This window comes from Kryptolebias marmoratus, linkage group LG4 (assembly GCF_001649575.2).
Source record: "Kryptolebias marmoratus isolate JLee-2015 linkage group LG4, ASM164957v2, whole genome shotgun sequence".
Lineage (NCBI taxonomy): Eukaryota > Metazoa > Chordata > Actinopteri > Cyprinodontiformes > Rivulidae > Kryptolebias > Kryptolebias marmoratus.
In genome coordinates this window covers 13,857,376-13,875,522 of record NC_051433.1, presented here as the reverse complement: position 1 = coordinate 13,875,522, position 18,147 = coordinate 13,857,376, and the positions used below count along the sequence as shown (strand labels likewise).

General features: G+C 41.5%; 2 protein-coding genes across 9 annotated transcripts in view; one reads left to right on the top strand and one right to left on the bottom strand.

The window, feature by feature from the left end:
• Positions 1 to 865: 865 nt before the first annotated feature.
• Positions 866 to 8,903, top strand: eps8l3a (EPS8-like 3a). The gene is made up of 20 exons (XM_017415732.3): positions 866 to 971; positions 1,479 to 1,558; positions 1,648 to 1,721; positions 1,814 to 1,878; positions 1,951 to 2,109; positions 2,935 to 3,084; positions 3,185 to 3,249; positions 3,334 to 3,416; positions 4,111 to 4,262; positions 4,355 to 4,460; positions 4,550 to 4,623; positions 4,709 to 4,783; positions 5,946 to 6,091; positions 6,186 to 6,387; positions 6,472 to 6,515; positions 6,610 to 6,706; positions 6,793 to 6,897; positions 7,005 to 7,090; positions 8,376 to 8,508; positions 8,605 to 8,903. Exons 2-20 carry the CDS (start codon positions 1,494 to 1,496, stop codon positions 8,614 to 8,616), a joined length of 1,893 nt encoding a protein of 630 aa, XP_017271221.1. The 5' UTR covers positions 866 to 971; positions 1,479 to 1,493; the 3' UTR covers positions 8,617 to 8,903.
• A 741-nt stretch (positions 8,904 to 9,644) lies between these two features.
• LOC108235706 (AMP deaminase 2) overlaps positions 9,645 to 18,147 on the bottom strand; it is a 42,779-nt gene continuing 34,276 nt past the window's right edge. For all 8 annotated transcript variants that reach the window (XM_017415865.3, XM_017415866.3, XM_017415867.3 and 5 more), the window contains one exon: positions 9,645 to 12,229. In XM_017415865.3, the coding sequence (XP_017271354.1) occupies positions 12,014 to 12,229 (216 nt within the window). In that variant the 3' untranslated portion in view covers positions 9,645 to 12,013. The remainder of the gene's footprint in view (positions 12,230 to 18,147) is intronic.

Genomic DNA, 18,147 nt, shown 5'->3' with positions numbered 1-18,147 from the left:
TGTAAAGAAGAGTGGGTCAAAACTTCCGATTAATGTGAGAACAAAAAAGTCACACAGACGATGACAGATTAAGTTCTTCTGTAAGTTATTCAACCATTGATCTGTTTTCCACACATTACTTCTCTATTTTTGGCTTGGATTTTAGTCAAATAATAAAATCTGGTAATCTGTAATTAATTGTTGCTCAGCGGATGTTGCATCTACTTAAATTGATTATGTTTTTATTTAAGCTCTGGATTTGTAGGGTGTGATTTTATTACGGCTGTATGGTATTTAACTGGATTAATTTTCCACCATTTTATTACTTAACGCGCCATAATGCTGTCATTGCCCTGGTGTTTAGCCACAGTTAATAATGATTTTTCTGGATGAGTGTAAAAAGAGCTTTCAGTTAAAATTATCTGTCTGTTCTTGATTTTCACCCAGTTCACCGTTACTTTTGAGACCTTCTGAGTTAAAAATGGTTGTGCTGTTCCCTTGTTACATCAGAGAAATTTCTCTCTGGTTAATGTTTAGCTTTGTGAGCTCAGGGAACATAAAAGCTGAGAGCTAAATGAAGAGATAATGCATCAAAGACATTAGACTGAGAGAATAAAGACGCTATGTTTATTAGTTTTCTTGGTTTTGTTTGTTTTCTCTTATTGCTCTCTTTCGTTTGGGTCCTAAACATCTTGAGTACACACAAAATCAAAAAAGGTTGGACATTATGGTCCATTTTTCCCAAAGGGGCGTAGATGTTCTCTTTTAAAGTCCTGGAAACTTCAGGGCGAGGTGTCTTCCTCAAAATCTCCTAACCTTTGTGACCCCGCCCTCGCCTGAGACGACTCGCTTCTGCGCACAACTCTTAGCTCCTTACAGTGGACCTTGTCCTCCTCCTTCATACGGAAGCTTGGGTCCATGTTGTCGTGGCTCAGGGTTAAACGATGAACTGAAAAACTACTAAATAGACATTCAACTGCTGAAAATTAGAGGTAAGAGTTTGTGATGCTTTCAGCTTCTTAACTTCCAAATTATTTGACTTTTATTGTATAAATGAGTTGTGAAAGCTTGTTAAAAGTCCAGATTATGACAGTTACTCAACAGCAAAGTTATTACAACCTAATGCTCTTTATATTCACAATAATTAAAATAATCAGAGACTATTCAGAAATCAGGTAGGACACTTGCTATGTTCAAAGGGTAAAATATTCTTTTTTTTAAAGACACAGCCATGACGGCAGCATATTGAAGCCATTGTGTGCTGAATCAGAGTTTTGTGTTGCCATTAAACCACGAGCAAAGACCCATTGTACTTCAAAAATGTGTTTTAAGTTTTGTTATTTCTGTCAAAACCCAATAAAAAAACTATTTTTTTTATTAGCCTTATACGGGAACAACACGCCTATGGAAATGAGTGATTTATGGATTTATTTCAGATCTATAAATAGCATGTCAGTGTTATTTATGGCGTGTTGTTCCTGTCATACGTAATCCTGCAGGTGTGTTCAGCCAGGATGTTCAGAAGTGACAGCACCGTCAGCTTTGAGACCAGAAGCTACACAGGATCCATCCAGTCCAAGTATGTCATTTACATAATTTACTGATATTTCTGCATTCATAGCTTTACTCCTAAACTCAGATATGTTGTTGTTTTCATTTGTGATACAGTGGGTTTTCCAATATGGATGAGACCTCGTCACAAATATCGAGTGTGTCGAAGCCCAGTGCAAAATCAATCTATAGTAGGTTAACACCACTGCTCCAAAAAAGAGGTTTTTCTTATTTATTCGTTTAAAAAAAAAAAAACCTCTGGCTTTGCTTTGTGGTCCAACAGTGCAGAGGATGAAGTATGCAGCCTCCGTGAACAAGATGCTGGAGAAGTTTCAGTACAAAGTGGATGTAAGATGACTTTAAGATGCTTCTCTGAACCACGCCGAGCTTGTCGCTCACCCCCTGGCTTTTGCGTTGCAGCACTTGTTCACCTGCGACCTGGATGGGAAGGATCTGAGGAACATCAGCGACTGCGTGGAGCGCCTGAAGCTGCTGAACCACATGGGCCGGGTGTGGGGTCAGAACATGCTGCTGGAGGTGCACGGCGCCGAGCTGCGGCTCTCAGACATCGAAACAAAGGTAACAGACACATGTCCGTATCTGCAAAATCACCAGAGTTATAGCATTTTTTGAGTTGGCTAACGTTTTCAACAGATTAACCACAAAAATGGCTATAATTAAATTTTACAGATGTTGAGCTAAATATTGGTGTGGTAGTGGCTGAGAATCATCCCTCAACACATACTTTAAAAACTAACAGCTTTTTTAAACCTTTAGCATTAAGGTGGGAGATTCCTTCAGAGGATTCTGTTGTCATTTCAACGTTTTCACAAGCAAAATGTGGGTTTTTAGTAAGACGTCTGTTTACATTTCCTCTCAATGTTTAAACTCTGGGAACCTAATCTAATTTATGAACAAAGCCACGTGAGTTTGCCATAATTTATTTGAAAACCAGACAGCTTTAGGAGATTTTTGAGCAAATACCACAAAAAAAGCCTTTTCTTCAGGACTTGTCTTATTCACTCTATTTGAAGGGTTATAGGTATTAAAATAACAAACAAGGATTCAAACAAAATTAAGAACAAAAAACAGTATTCTAGGACTCAACAAGTGAACATATAAAGAGTAAAAGTAAATAATAGTAGTTTATTTAAAAGTAGTTGTTAAAAGATGAGAAAAAATAAATACTGGACAATTCCAAAGCAATAAAATTAACAGCAGATTTCAACTAAAGAAAGTGGAAAAACAAAGGCTTCATCGAGCAGTTCAACAAATGTACATTATTAGATTTAAACCGTATCTCTTTTTCTGATGTTAATAACCTAACCTCTGAACAAACCTGCACTTGTGACAGTAGTTTAGATATAAACACTCAGTTTGTTTTTGTGTTTTTTTTGTCCTCAGGAGGAGCTCGAGTCCATCTCTCTCAGCGAAGTCCAGGAGCTGAAGGCGGAGCTGGACCTCGAAGTATTTAACTCTCTGCTCATCGTGTCCGTTCAGAACCCGAGAAAACGCACCACAACCATCTTCATGTTCCAGTGCGATGAAGTCAGGGTGAGCACACACACACACACACACACACCTGAACATGGCTGCTATCACATCTGAGGAGAAAAAAAACAACAACAAAGTGAACATTTCTTCCTATTTTTAGGCTGATTATGTCAAAAAGAATTTAACCCGAGCGCTGATGGAGAGGAAAAACGACCCACGGGCCAGGTATGGTAACACAACTGAGCACAAACACTTCAGAGTTTATGAATTTGTAAATTTTCATTAAAGTGCTTCTCCTATTTTTTGAAGCGGTTATGCAAAAGTTACAAACAAAAAGGAGAGATCCAAAGATGAAGTTTATATACCACCACCGAGGCACGCTGCTGGAAACGGTAAGATTTACTTCATCAGTACAGAAATGTCCTTTCATTGTCAAATAATTCAACAGGATGTCACCTTTTAAAAATACGTTTCAAATATTTGAAATAGGCTGCAGCAAGTAGACAAACTAAAAGCTTGTAAACCTCTTTAAAAAAAGGTTTTCATTTGTTTTGTTGAATTCCAATCAGCAGAAATATTTCACTGGTTTTAGTTTCTGCTTGTCCTGTTTTTTGGTTGTGAGCTTCACATCATGACACTCCCTCCTCTGTGCTTCACTGCAGCTGTTTGGCACGACTACAGGTTTGATACGGAGTTGCTTCAAATGTGAATCATAAAAGTTTATTTTTATTGCAGGGAGTTTCTGCCTCTGCTGTCAGTAGTCTAAATAATCTGTTTTTGATTGTTCATAAACAGAACCGGTACACTTGGCAAGTTGAAGGGATAGTTCAGATCTTTTCGGGTGGCGTTCTGTGGAAAGGTTATGAACGATTAATGTCTTACCTGTTGAAGACGGCCATTTAAATCACCTCAATTTGGAGAAATAGAGTTTAATTCATGAGTTAACAGCTAAACATTCATACAGACCGACTTTGGTGATGTCGTTTTGAATTGTTTGACATGAGTCACAAACAAATCAGCTCACGGCATCTTCAGCAGCTCCACACTGTTGTTTTCTTCCATTTTTGGTTTGGCTTGTTTGCCCAGGAGAGTATGATTCTCTCGACCCCGAACTGGACCTGCCTCCGTACGACGAGGAAGAGGAGGACCGAGCATCTCACAGGAGGAAGAGCCAGTCACCTCAGCCCTCCACCCCGCCGCTCCCTCCCCGCTCGTACACAGAGCTGGACAGGAACGTGGTGAGTTTTATATCACAGTGGAACCGTGAAAGCTGTAAGTTAAGTCATCTTTTCACTCACACACTTATTTATTTTTTTTTTTTTACTTGCAGGATATTTTGAATCACATCATAAACGACATAGAGCTCTTCATTGGGAAAGTAGCTGCGATAGAAGCTAAAAACGGAAAGAAGAAGAGAAAAAAGAAAAAGGGAAAAGGTAATTGAATATAAGCTCGTTAAACGTGGCATAAAATGCATTTTTACACACACTTATGTGCATGTGTGCTGTATTTTATCTGGTTTTAGGTGCAGATGGCATGCCACCCAATGAAGAATTTGCAGAATGTCTTCATAAGATCAAAAGTGGCTTCAACCTGCTGGTTTGTGTCTTCATTTACACGCATACGTTTCATCCGGTGAGGTTTATGTTTCCTCTCTAACGCGTCGTTATGTAACTTTTTACAGGGAGAGCTCAACGGAAAGATCAGTAATCCAGGCGCTCCTGACTTTGTCCACTCCCTGTTCTCTGCTTTGCAATTTGTAAGTGGCTCTAAACGTTTTTATAGTTTTATTTAATTGTCGTTTAAGGCAACTTCCCTATTTTTTATCTTCGTACTTGTCTTTATATAACTGGATTGTGCAGCCTGTGGACAAAAACACAATGTCCTTTTTCTGTTTTTTGTGTTTGAAGACAAAGAATTAAACCAAAAAGACTGAATTTTATTGTTTCTGTCAGCGAAACCAAAGAAATGTGTCACATATTTGTGTTTTTGTGAGAGGCTGCAGAAAACAATGTGACGAAAGATCTAAATTAAAATTGGTTCTTTGCAAAGTTATCTGTTCAGTGTTGAAACAACGCTGGTTGACACCTTGGGTTTAGGAGCCTGAATGATTCATGGGTCAGAGGTAAAAACAAAATAACAACAAAAGATTCCTCTGAAAATAGTCAAATACTGAATTAAAAAGTAACAAGCAGTACGTCGGGGTCTTGAATGGTGAATGTTTTTATTTTCAAGATGAGTGTTTTTCTCAACTGGAATTGAACAGAGCATCCAAATATACATCCTTTAGTGTTAATATTGCTTGATTCCAAGAACTAAAGCATCAAGAGAGAGACTCAAACAGGGTTTCTCTATAGCGACCTTACTAGACCAGTGGGGTCCAACTCTGGTCCTGGAGGGCCACCATCCTGCATGTTTCTCTGCTCTTCAGCAGTTAATCTCTCAGTCATTCAGATCAGGTGTCAAAGCAGAGAAACACCTAAAACATGCAGGATGGTGGCCCTCCTGGCCCAGGATTGGACACAACAGGCCCAGACGTATCCACAAACCAAAATAGATGTCGGTACATCCCCTTTTTTTCAAGTTATCCAGCTTAAAAGGTCATGGATGGACATATGGAGGGTATTTCCAAGACCCTTCTTCGCGTTGTGACGGGGGACAATGAACAAGCAGCCTAAAGTCCAAAACCAAACTCTGAAAGATCTTCAGAAACAATATAGAACTACTGACCTTGTTTACTTTAAAAGGCTCATTGGAAGCAAAGTACAAAGAAACTGCGGTTGGTTTAAAACTTTTGCACAGTGCTGTATGTCAGCGGCTCATGGGGGGCTGTGATCTGCTTTTATTTCAATAAACCTTGCACCTGCTTCAGCAGAAAGTCCTGCTGCTCTTTTGTTGACAGGTTGTCCATTTGTCCCCAGGTGGTGTCTCACTGCTCTGAAGAGCTGCCTCCGACCATCGTGGCGCCCCTGCTGATCCCTCAGTCTATCCGTCTCCTGAGCGAGGAGGCGACCACGGAGGAGGATCAGCTGTGGCAGTCTCTGGGTGACGCCTGGAACATCCCCAGGTACGATAAGACGTTTCGAGTCCCACGAGCCCACAGAACGTCGACACCCACGTTAGAGTTACTGCCATGAGCTGATGGGCACGTATGGTTTTAGCACCCAATGGCCAGAGGATGATGAGGACATCCCAACGTACACCCTGGTGTTCTCAGACGGATGGCAGCCCCCTGAAGTTTCAGCCACCCCCCCGCCGAGCTACCCCGAGAGCAGAAAGCAGAGCCCGCGACCTGCACCGAAGGCAAAACCTGCACCAAGCCCTCGACCTGCTCCGTCAGGAGGGTACAGCAACAACAAACAGGTGAGGACTGTTTCTCATCACGTGCTCTGAGTCTTAGCCAAGAGAAGTAAAACAAAAACACCAGACTTTTGCTTTTCTGCACAGAGTCCTCCCAACTGGAAGCCGCCGCCACCTCCACAGGAAGCCCGGTATGACTCCAACATCCCCGATTCCACTTCAGGCTCACCTGAAGGCTTCAAACTTTAACCCTCTTTTTTTTGTTTGTTTTGTTGTGTTTTTCAGCCCGATTCAGCTCAAACTCCAGGACATACGAGTGAAGCACAACTTCATCTCGAGGAACAGCAGAGAGCTCACCGTCAGGAGAGGAGAAATGGTCGAGGTGAAGAACGGCTCAGTCCAAAGGCTTTTATTGAGACGGAAAGGCCAATCCAACCAAACCCACGTTCGGTTTCTGTTTGTCCGCAGCTGCTGGACATGTCCAAGCAGTGGTGGAAAGTGAGGAACAGCAGAGGGGAGGAGGGACACGTTCCCAACAACGTCCTGGAATTCTCAGACGAGCAGCCCGACATGGTGGTTACCGCTCTGAAAACACACTGAAACTAAAGCAGGAGCTCAGGAGTCAGAGCTGCAAACAGATAAAGCAAAATGAAAAATGAGTGTTTGTTTTATTTCCTCAGCGAATCGAAGCCATTCCCATCTTAACGAGGAAATCCAAACCACCAGAAGTGAAAGCCTGGCTCGAAGACAAGGGATTCAGCCAAATGTAGGTCATAAACATGGTATTTCACCCTGATAAGGGTTTCATTCATTCACTTCACTTCAACAACGGTGAGGAAACATGTCAAGCCTGATGTAACTGATTCGTACGTGATTTTTAGTTAAAAATTAGCCTCAAGTGAAACATTTACAGCATCAAACAGCAACGTCCAACACGATTCAAACCTGTTTTTTACGTCTTAAGAACCACAATGCCTCTAAATCCTAAAGGTGGGTTCATGAGAAGTGAAGAAATGGGCTGACTGCGTGACGATAATCTCCTCAGTTTCTTCTCCTAGTACAGGGGTAGGCAACCCTGGTCCTGGAGGGCCACTATCCTGCATGTTTTACTTGTTTCTCTGCTACAACACACTTGATTTGAATCAGCGTGTCATTAACAGATTTCTGCAGAACATGAAGAGGTGATTTAACCACTGAATCAGGTGTGTTGGAGCAGGGGAACAAGTAAAACATGCAGGATAGTGGCCCTCCAGGACCAGGGTTGCCTACCCCTGTCCTAGTAGCTTCGACAGCCCCATCTGGACACAAGGTCCGGGCAGAGCTTGTTCTCTCAGAGGTACACATCAACTACTGTGTGATCGGGCCGAAGAGTGGAGTCAGGCGGCTCTCCGTGGCTATCCCTGTTGGAGGGCGAAGTACGGCCCGGCTGGGAAGCACAGAACTCGTTCCTTACGTTCGCTCGTTGTTGTCCAGCGTCTGTCGGAAACGGTGGCGGTCTCTTCGTGATAAATGTGCAAAGGCCAGACAACGTTGACTGCCCGTTCCCGCGCTGTGGTAGACGGGATGGGTTTTACCAAGAGTTCTGGCTGCGGTTCTGGTGGAGTATGAAATGTCCACAAGAACCCACGAGACCGAGAGCAGATTTCTCCCCTTCTCACGGAGCCTTAAGAGCTCAAAAACAACTGAACTGAGGAGTCCAGCTATGCAGTTTGACATCCCTGCATGATATTGTTGCAGAGTTAGAGCAGGGACAAGGCTTTCACAAAGGGGTCATTAGGGTTGAAATCAATAGGGATCATCCTTGACCCATGAGGCGCCCAGCTGTGCAGTTTGAGACATCAACTTAGAGTTTGGATTGTCCAGAGACAAATGGACAGACAGCACCATACCCATCTTAAGACAGGTGTTTAGAGGTACGGGTGGATTATCCTCCCTAACTCTAACTATGTGCTGTTCTAAAGGCCGACTGAGGACACCTGGTCTCATTTCCAGTTTGGTTGTTTCACACACGAGCTTAGCTTGGCGTCTGGATATTTTTCTGTCCCCTGCAGCACTGTCCGCTGTCTCGGCGTCCTGAGTGGCTCGCTGCTGCTGGGGATGAGCCGGGAGGAGCTGAAGATGGTGTGTCCAGAGGAAGGAGGACGAGTCTTCTTCCAGTTACAGGCAGTCAGATCCGCCTTGGCCGTAAGTCACAGACCTCAGACCAGCGTTCGTCGCCGTCGTCGTCCTGCCGGTTTAAACTCTGACGAGTCTTTTTTCTTTTTTTTTATTATCACGCAGGACCTCAGTTAGGAGACGCCGACAGAGAAAACATCACAGTGGACGGAGGGAACGAAATCCGCTTGGATCAGACCTATACTGGACAAAAACTGTATGATTTAACCAAGAAAACACGAGGTTTACATGCTGCATATAGTCACTTTTTAGAAAAAAACAAAACAAATTCCACGTATTGTACCAGATAATAAAAATGTCACCCTGAAATATAAAAAACATCCTGAAATTAGTCAAAATGTAAACCAATCAAGACTCTGTATGATAAAAAAAAAAGTAAAGTATGTTGGTAAACTTAATAAAATGCTCACACAGTAATAATGGAGGCCTCGTCTCTGTATCTCTGTGATTATAATCCGGGCGACGTCCGAGCCGGAGTGGCGTCATCTCCCGAGGTTGCCGCCGGGATTTGAACCCCAAACTCCTGATCGTCCTGTACTGAAGCGGTGCTGTGACCCCCAAACTGGACGAGCGGCTCCAGCAGATCCCGGGAACAACCTCAGAGATCTCTGTCCAGAAGAACGAAGTCCCAGGAACAGCTAAGATACTGAGCAGAACCCTCAGGTTCCCAGGCCTCTGGTAGTGAACCCGAGCTTGAAGCGGAACATCCCATGTGGAACAAATAGGGCGAGATGAGTTTTTTTGATATAGTTTATAGTTCTGTCTGCCATTTTACAGGTCAGTTTTGCATTTTAAACGTCTTGAAGTGTGACTTTTTCCCCCTCGACTAAAAATAAAAAGGTTATTTTCTTGTTTCTTCCAAATGTTTTCCACCTTTATCAATTAAAAGAACAAACATCCTGACATCAGGATCGTTCTGCACATCTTCAGAATTACTGGTTAATCAGTTTATAGCAACCTGATAATGAACATAAATCATAGAATACATTAAACAAAGCGTATCATACTAATCAGGCCTAAATCTGTCATCAGTTTCTTATTACAGTAGAAATAGTTCCCTCACGTCGTCTGAAAAAGTCTGACCTACAAGGACGTTTTCTCGGAGAGTAACTCAAAAATAAAGAAAGAGTCAAATCTGTCCCAGATGTAGTGAATTAACATGCTTTATTGTTTTATTTAGACATGATGCACAAACCTCAGTCTGTAAAATGCTGGCAGTTCATCTCAAGCAACAATAAGGCTACAGATTAATGTGCATCGGATTCCAAACATAAACCTTCATCTCTGAAAAAAGTGACACGACTGAGTGAGAAGAAAAAACAACAACTGTCCTGAAGAAGAGGCGTGTTTTTAAAGGAGCAGGCAGGAATAAATCATGATGAACACGAACAAAACGTTTATGCAGAGGAAACTATGAAGGTATGAATATGATTAATGTTTGTTTTGGATTTAAAATTGTGATTTATTGAGACAAATCATTCATTTCCTTCCTAAATGTACATCTAAAACTATTTTTATATTCATAAATGATTGACATATTTATTTGAGGCCTTGAGAAACCTTTTTTTTATTCTTAATTACTGATCGGACAAAAGAAGGTTTTTGTGTTATTAGAGCTTTTTTAACCCATTTTCAAAGGTTAACGGAAGAAATTAACGTATAAGCAATGATTAAATTGCAACAAAGCTGTTTGTGAGGACAATTAAACGTACCGATCATCACTTGTGAGGTAGGATGCACTGAAGTGGTGGAAGGAAGAAACGGAAATCAACAAGAAATAATGAGCGTGCAGCTGAAACTAAAACAATCAGGTTCTTTTTTGAAAAATGAGCTCCTTAAAAAAAGAAAAACGGAACAGCATTTACAGCGACATGAAAAACAGTAAAAGAGCAGAACTGATTTAAAGGCGGAATAAAAAGGAAAAATAACCAAAGTTTTCCAACAGTGAACTGAAAAAACTAAAAAAAATTACAATTTCTACACGTGGGTGACTTTAAATGAGGAGTCCCCGCCATCCGTGAACCTTTTATTTGCATTAAAACAGGAATTTTAAGGGAAACTTGCTACTGTAATATTAAACAGGCAGAGCAGGCACTAAAATATCACCCCTAATTACTTGTTAAAACCCAACAATAATAAAATTATAGACAACAAAACTTAGTTTGATGACATAATGCTCATCCACAAAAACAAAGTGTTATCTCTAAGAATAAAATACTGGAAATATTAAATTTCTTCTCCCTTATTAGTCTCTAAAAGCCACAAGGATTAAATCTAACGGACACGTAAACGGCACACAGCTCCAAGGATCCTTCGGTACGTGTTAGTTTTTAATCCTTCTCGTTCAGGAAGCGAACTCAAACACATTTTAATACTTTGCGGTGATCGTTTCTTTCGCCTCGGGCCACAGAAACGACTCGATCCGAAGCTCGCAGCTCAGTGAGGGAGGCTGTGACGGGTCTGCGATGCAAAGAACATGACGCCGGGTCAAACAAAAGTTAAAAAAAAAAAAAAACTGCTACAGAACCATGCGTCGATCCTGGCCGCGTCCCGGCGCGTTTGTGAACGCCTGTCAGTCATGCAGACATGCAGTAAAGCAGCGACGCCATCCTCGGGAGCTTTTAAAATGAAACAAAGTTTTTAAAAAACGGTGCGTTTGCGGCAGAAACGAAAAGGCACTGTGAGGTTCGAGCTCGGTGCTGCTGGGCGGGTTTAGTGCATGCGGCGGGAACGGAGACGGTGGCCCCCGGCAGAGCGCCGCGGGCGTGCAGGCGCTGAGAGGTAACGGCGGCGGTTCGTTCGCCTTCGTTCGTGCTCCACGGTGTCTCCTTTCAAGTCTCGGCCGCGCCGGGAACGAACGGCTAAACTGACATTTATTACTGGGAATAACTTTCAATGCAGCGAAATTAAAAAAAAACAAAAACAAAAGCATGTCAGGAATGTCCCCTAGAGTCCTTCTAAACTGGTGTGTTACTTTCTGGTCACAGAAGATCGATTCTGATTGTGCAATTTAGCAAATAATCTCAAACCGCACCAAGCATCAAACATGGCTGATATTCAGTGCTGCAGGACGGAGTTCAAAAAACAAGAAAACTAACAAAACGTTGATAAAGTTAGCAGCCGTGCAGGTAAGTTCGACCTCTAACCGTGATCCCAGTGCACTGTTTCACATCTGCCTCCAGAGTGGTTTGTTCTTATGGTGTACAGAGAACAGGTCCACTAACAGAGCAGCAGCACAAACACGTTCTCCTGCCGTTTCATCCCAAAAACACTGACAGTAAACCAAAACGAGGGCAGAGGTCGAAACTGAAGATTAAACTGAAATCATTTCCGTCCTACAGCACAAATGGAAAGAATGCTGGAGCTCAAATCGTCTGATCGCTCTGAAAAGTGCAGCGAACTTCTGCTCTGACACTTGGTGGGGTTTAAAGTGTAAAGAGGCCAAACAGCAGGATCGCTCCGGCATGACGCGTGCTCTGCGTCACGCCGTGTGGCTCGGGGGGGGGGGGGGTTCTCAGCATTGTCCCGGAAGCGGACCCATGGTCAGAGAGTCCTCCTCGTCGATGGCGTCCATCTCGTCCGTGCGCACGGCGTGAGTGATGAGGTGGAGCTCCTCGGTCAGGGTCTCGAAGCGGTACGCCACGCGGATGTCGGGGACGTTGGTGCGGCGGATGTCGTTGCTCTCGGGACCCTCCAGATAGTAACTGGGGCCGAGCCAGTAGCTTTTCACCTGGAGGGGGGGGTTAAAGAAGCTGCGTGAGCGGGAAACTGAAAGAAACAAACGACCAGCTGCCACAGAGCTTTACTTCAGTTGTTTTGAAGTGTGTGTGTGTGTGTGTGTGGACAGGAGAGTTTCTCTGTGCGCTCAAAGTTGTGAGGAAACGGACAAATTTCCCCGCTGCAGTCTCATCTGTAACGAGTGATCAGTAAGCTGTGTGGCTGCATTTTGAGCGGCCAATTTCTAAAAATCACGGCTCATCATATATTCATCATATTCTTGGACGCGGACATTACCTCGCTGCCCACATCGTACCCACTTCGGCAGCCCCCCCCACACACACGAGTTTAGGATTTAAAATACAGGGGTATCGGACTTCCGGTTATGGCGTCTGACTGAGCAGCTGCAGGGCTCTGAGCTCCGACCAATATACCCTACATTTAGATATCTAGACCACTGCTAATATATTTTTTGTACGAGCAAACTCTCTGGGATTCAATTCAACCTGCCAAGATGCCGAGTAAACACAAATTAAAAACGAAAACTACCAGCAAAGAGGGATCCGAAGGCGAGGCTAGCAGCGAAGTGGAAACCGAGCACATGGAGGAAGCTAACGCTAGCTCCCGGACTTCTGAAGCTAACCTCCTGGAAGCAATTCAAGCCTTGAAAACTCACTTTACCACGCAACTACAGGAAATTATAACTTCGAATCAAGAAATTAAAGACACAATTGGAGTATTCCTCGAGAGGCTTACCTCTGCAGAATCCCGCATTAGTAACCTGGAGGACGGCGTCGCCTCGTTAACAGGCAAAGAAACATCCATACAAAAGAAAATCCAGGATCTCGCTTTGAAGGTAGACGAGCTTGAAAACAGAAGCCGGAGATCCAACTTGAGACTCGTGGGTTTACCCGAAAAGACAGAACAAGGGGACACCGCTGCTTTTCTGCAGATCTGGCTGATAGAGGTCCTGGGACGGGACGCGTTTCCATCCCCCCCCATTATCGAGCGGGCCCACAGGCTGCAGGGCCAGAGTGTTCCAGGCGGCCCGCCACGCGTGATCATCATGAAATTCTTAAACTATCAAGACAAGATGAGGGTGATGACTGCAGCCCGTCTGAAAGGAAAGGTGATGTACAACGGCCGCCATGTGATGTTCTTCCCTGACCTATCCGCGGAGGTGGTGAAACAACGGAAACAATACGACCAGGTGAAACAACAACTCCGTAATCTAAATATAAACTTTGGGCTGATATTCCCAGCAAAGATGAGGATTTTCCAACGCGGCAATCGCTTCCTCTTCCACACGCCAACGGAGGTGGAGGAATTTATACAGAAAGCAAGACAACAAACTGACGGGTAACCACACTTACACGCTTGATGGCGTAAGCAAGGTTTAATAAGGATCAATATTTCATTTGATCGGTGATCCTGGACAATACACATTTCGACTAAGTCTCTCCCTCATAGCGGTGGGGAATAATTCTTGGTTACAATGGTCGGGGTTCGCAGTTTAATGTTGTGGTGCGAGTTGTTTAAGCAGACGTTTTTTCTGCTCCTGTTTTTCTAGGATCAGTAGCATAGCCAAGTCACAGAATAGAGGGGGAAGGGAGTAGGAGATTCCCACTGGTGGGAAATCTCAGGAAAGTCTTTTGTGTTTGTAAATGTTCAATGTTTTCAAGGTGCAATGTTCTACAAGTTGTAAATTGCAAGTTCGTACAGTTGAGACAAAAAACAGAAAGAGATGATATATTGACATTAAGCAAATGAGTACGGAGTCCGTTGTTGATGTGATCTCCTGGAATGTAAGAGGCCTTAGGAAATTGATCAAACTCAAAAAAGTAATGAATAGACTTAAACAATACCATCCAAAACTGGTTTTTATCCAAGAAACACACTTACTTACAACCGAAGTTGCACGACTAAGAAGAAGATGGCCGGGTCAAATACTTTCTAGCTCATTTTCTCCACACTCTAGGGGTGTGGCAATTCTTATTCATAAATCTTTACCTGTTTGTATAAAAAAGACTATCATAGATCCTGCTGGGAGATTCATAATAATCCAAGCCTCATTGATGAACCAAAACTTAATTTTGGTTAACCTGTATGGTCCTAATATAGATGACCCTGATTTCTACAATAATTTGTTTCTCTCTATTACAGCTTTCCACGGTGATGTGATCTTTGGTGGAGATTTTAATTGTACGTTAGATCCGAATCTCGACCGATCATCAGGTTTAGATTTGTCCCACCCTAAAAGTAGACGGGTTATTCAACATTTTATGTCTGAACTAAACTTAAGAGATATCTGGAGAGTACAGAATCCAACAAAGAAAGAATTTTCTTGCCACTCAACCACTCATAATAGCTATAGCCGTATAGATTACTTCCTAATTTCAAACTCCTTGGTTTCCAGAACTAAGAGTTGTGCCTACAAAAGCATATTGATCTCTGACCACTCACTATGCATGTTTAAATTTTCACCCATAATTGCGTTTAATCGTAATCCTATTTGGCGATTAAAACCCCACTGGTTGCAAATTCCCAAATTTCTGAAATTTATTGAGATAAATATTGATGATTACTTCAGCCTTAATAAATCTGAGACTACAGCATCTATTAGATGGGAAGCCTTTAAGGCTTTTATACGGGGTCAGATGATAAGCTACACAAAAAATAAAACTAACAAAACTGTCATGGAAATGCTAAAACTTGAAGAACAAATAAAAGAGACTGAGCTTGAGTTAAATCTAAAGGGCTCTAAAGAAAAGCAACAAGAATTGCTAATACTGAGAGCAAAATATGACAAACTATCCACTAACAAAGCTTCATCAGAGATATTCAGATTGAAACAATCCTACTATGATCAGGGAGAGAAGGCAGGAAAACTTCTAGCGTGGCGCATTAAGGCTTTGCAGAATGAGAGGGCAATAAATGAAATTATATCTGAAAATGAAAATACTACTGATCCTCAAAAAATTAATGATCTCTTTAAAGATTATTACTCAAAATTATATACGTCTAAAGGGCACATACCACAAGCATCACTTGACTCCTTTCTTAATTCTGTAAACATCCCCACACTTAGTGAAATAGCTAAATCGGATCTGGATATGCCAATATCTATAGGTGAACTCTCAAATGCAATAGACAAACTAAAATCAGGAAAATCACCTGGTCCAGATGGGATTCCTTTGGACCTATATAAAATATTTAAAAACAAATTACTGCAACCCCTCTATAATATGCTGTTGGAAAGTTATACCATTAAAGAATTACCTCCTTCCCTACGTAATGCAATCATAACAGTCCTACCTAAACCGGGAAAATCTCCCACTAGATGCGAATCCTTCCGACCAATCTCACTTATAAATTCTGATGCCAAAATAATATCTAAAGTTCTAGCAATCAGGCTTGAGAAATTTTTACCATCCCTTTCTGACCCTGATCAGAACGGATTTATAAAGGGGCGGCAAGCGCATCACGGCATCCGTCGTGTGCTGAATATAATTCATGCTAAATATGAACACCCTGATACAGCTTTGCTTTCACTTGATGCAGAAAAAGCATTCGATAGAGTGGAACATAATTATCTCTACAAAGTTCTCTCTCAATTTGGTTTTGGTAGTTATTTCATAAACTGGATTAAAATACTTTATAATAAACCCTCTGCCTCAGTTATAACTAATAACATTGTATCTAAGTCATTTAATCTCGGTAGGGGCACGCGTCAAGGTTGTCCCCTCTCGCCCCTCCTCTTTGTGCTGGGAATTAAGCCATTGGCTATTGCCATAAGGAATAATCAAAACATACATGGCGTCAGGATAAAAAATATTGAATCTAAAATTGGATTATTTGCCGATGATATTATTTTAATGTTGTCCAATCTAAATTGCTCAATCCCCCAACTTCTCAAAACTATCAATGAGTTTAGTTATATTTCCGGTTATAAACTTAACGAATCTAAATCCGCCATCCTATTTTTAAAACAGGCTGAAAGAAATAATCCTCCAATTCATACAACATTTCAGGTGGCAAAAGAGAGCCTTACTTACTTAGGCATAAAGATTACTCCAAACATAGATGATCTGGTTCGGGCAAATTACACGCCGGTGGTTAATTCAATAATGGAATCGCTTGATAGATGGTCTACCTTGCCTATATCTATGATTGGCCGTATAAATATTCTCAAAATGATCGTTCTCCCTAAATTCTTATATCTTTTCCAGGCTATCCCCCTTAATCCTCCTGACGGTTTTTTTACAAAAATTCAAACAATCCTAAATAACTTCATTTGGAACAACAGACGAGCCCGATTACGGTTATCCTTATTATATCTTCCATATGACAGAGGAGGGCTGGGTGTGCCAAATTTTAAGTGGTATTATTGGGCTGCTCAGCTCTCTAGTGCATCCTGCTGGTTTTCAGCAACTGATCTGTCGTGGGTAAAAATAGAAAATATAAATGCCACTCCTTTATCCCTAAATTCATATCTATACTCAAGGAAATGCAAAGAGTTATTAAAAAATACTTCCAACCCATTTGTTAAAAATACTATCCGAGTATGGTATGATGCTCATAAATTCAAAAATGAAATGCTAACACTATCCCAATTCTCCCCGATCTGGGGCAATATGTCATTTGAACCAGGTAGGAAAGACATGGGCTTTAAAACATGGTTTGCTAAAGGTTTATGCAAAATCTCAGATTTATTTGATAAAGGGATTATGATGAGGTTTGAAGATTTGAAACAAAAATTTGACATTCCAACTAAACATTTTTTTAAGTTTTTGCAAATCAGAAGTTTTGTCATGGGTACTCAAAAGTCTCTAACATTGCCTACTCTTACTTCTATAGAAGAATTGGCAACAAATGACCATTTGAAGAAGGGCCTAATATCCCGCTTTTATAACATCATCAAAGACAGCTCCCAGACATCCTCAGAGCACAAACGACTGGCTTGGTGTGAAGACTTGAAATGTAACATATCAGTAGAAGAATGGCAGAGGGCCTGTCTGAAGGCACAGACACAATCTATTAATACTCAATTTAAATTAATCCAATACAAATGGTTGATGAGAACATATGTTACTCCAACATTACTAAATAAATTTAATTCCAACATCCCGGATACATGTGCTAAATGTGGAGATAAAGGCAGTTTGATTCACTGCCTTTGGGAATGTCCTGAGATTCGGAAATTTTGGAAGGAGGTTTTGGATAAAATTTCACTTATCATTGGTATTGATCTCAATCTCTGTCCTAGGTTGTGTGTCTTAGGAATTTTTCCTGCTCAAACTCAAATAAGCAAGGTCGATCAAAAGTCCATAATTTATTGTTTGGTGCAGGCTAAGTATAGTATAGCCAGGTCCTGGAAATCTGTAACCAGACCCCAACTAAAAACTTGGATGTCTGCATTATCAAGCTCTCTTGCCTTGGAGAAACTCACCTTTATGATTAAGGGTAAATACTATGTGTTCCAAAAGATATGGGAAAAGTTTTTGCTATTCTTGGAAAATTTAAATACTCATAATGAGGATTGACTGAATGTACTCTGGCTAATTTTGATTATGTTTATTATTCTTATAATGACTGTAAATCTGTTATCTTCATGTTAATTCCAAATGTATGAAACTTAAACATTGACGTCGGGATGCCTAGAACCAGGGAGGACGTTGCCTTCACCTCATTCCTGTGGACTGTGATTAAATCTCTTGGACTAAGTCTCTACATACTCCCCTGAGATATCAATCTTAAAATATTTTGTCTCACTGTAATCAACTAATGCTGGTCACCTTGAATGTTTAAATTGTTAATGTGTTTTCTTTTCTTTTAGTTTTGTTAAGTGTTTTGTGCACTTGTGAGTTATTTGTCTGTATGTCTCTTTGAATTGTAAAAGACAATAAACAGATTTTGAAAAAAAAAAAAAAA

What these genes read in the sequence shown, in the direction of transcription:
- eps8l3a (XM_017415732.3), top strand. Translation starts at nt 1,494, where the DNA reads ATGTTCAGAAGTGACAGCACCGTCAGCTTTGAGACCAGAAGCTACACA. An exon ending in GGTACAGCAACAACAAACAG is followed by an intron (nt 6,388 to 6,471) that starts GTGAGGACTGTT and finishes TTTTCTGCACAG; the next exon opens with AGTCCTCCCAACTGGAAGCC. An exon ending in GGAGAGGAGAAATGGTCGAG is followed by an intron (nt 6,707 to 6,792) that starts GTGAAGAACGGC and finishes GTTTGTCCGCAG; the next exon opens with CTGCTGGACATGTCCAAGCA.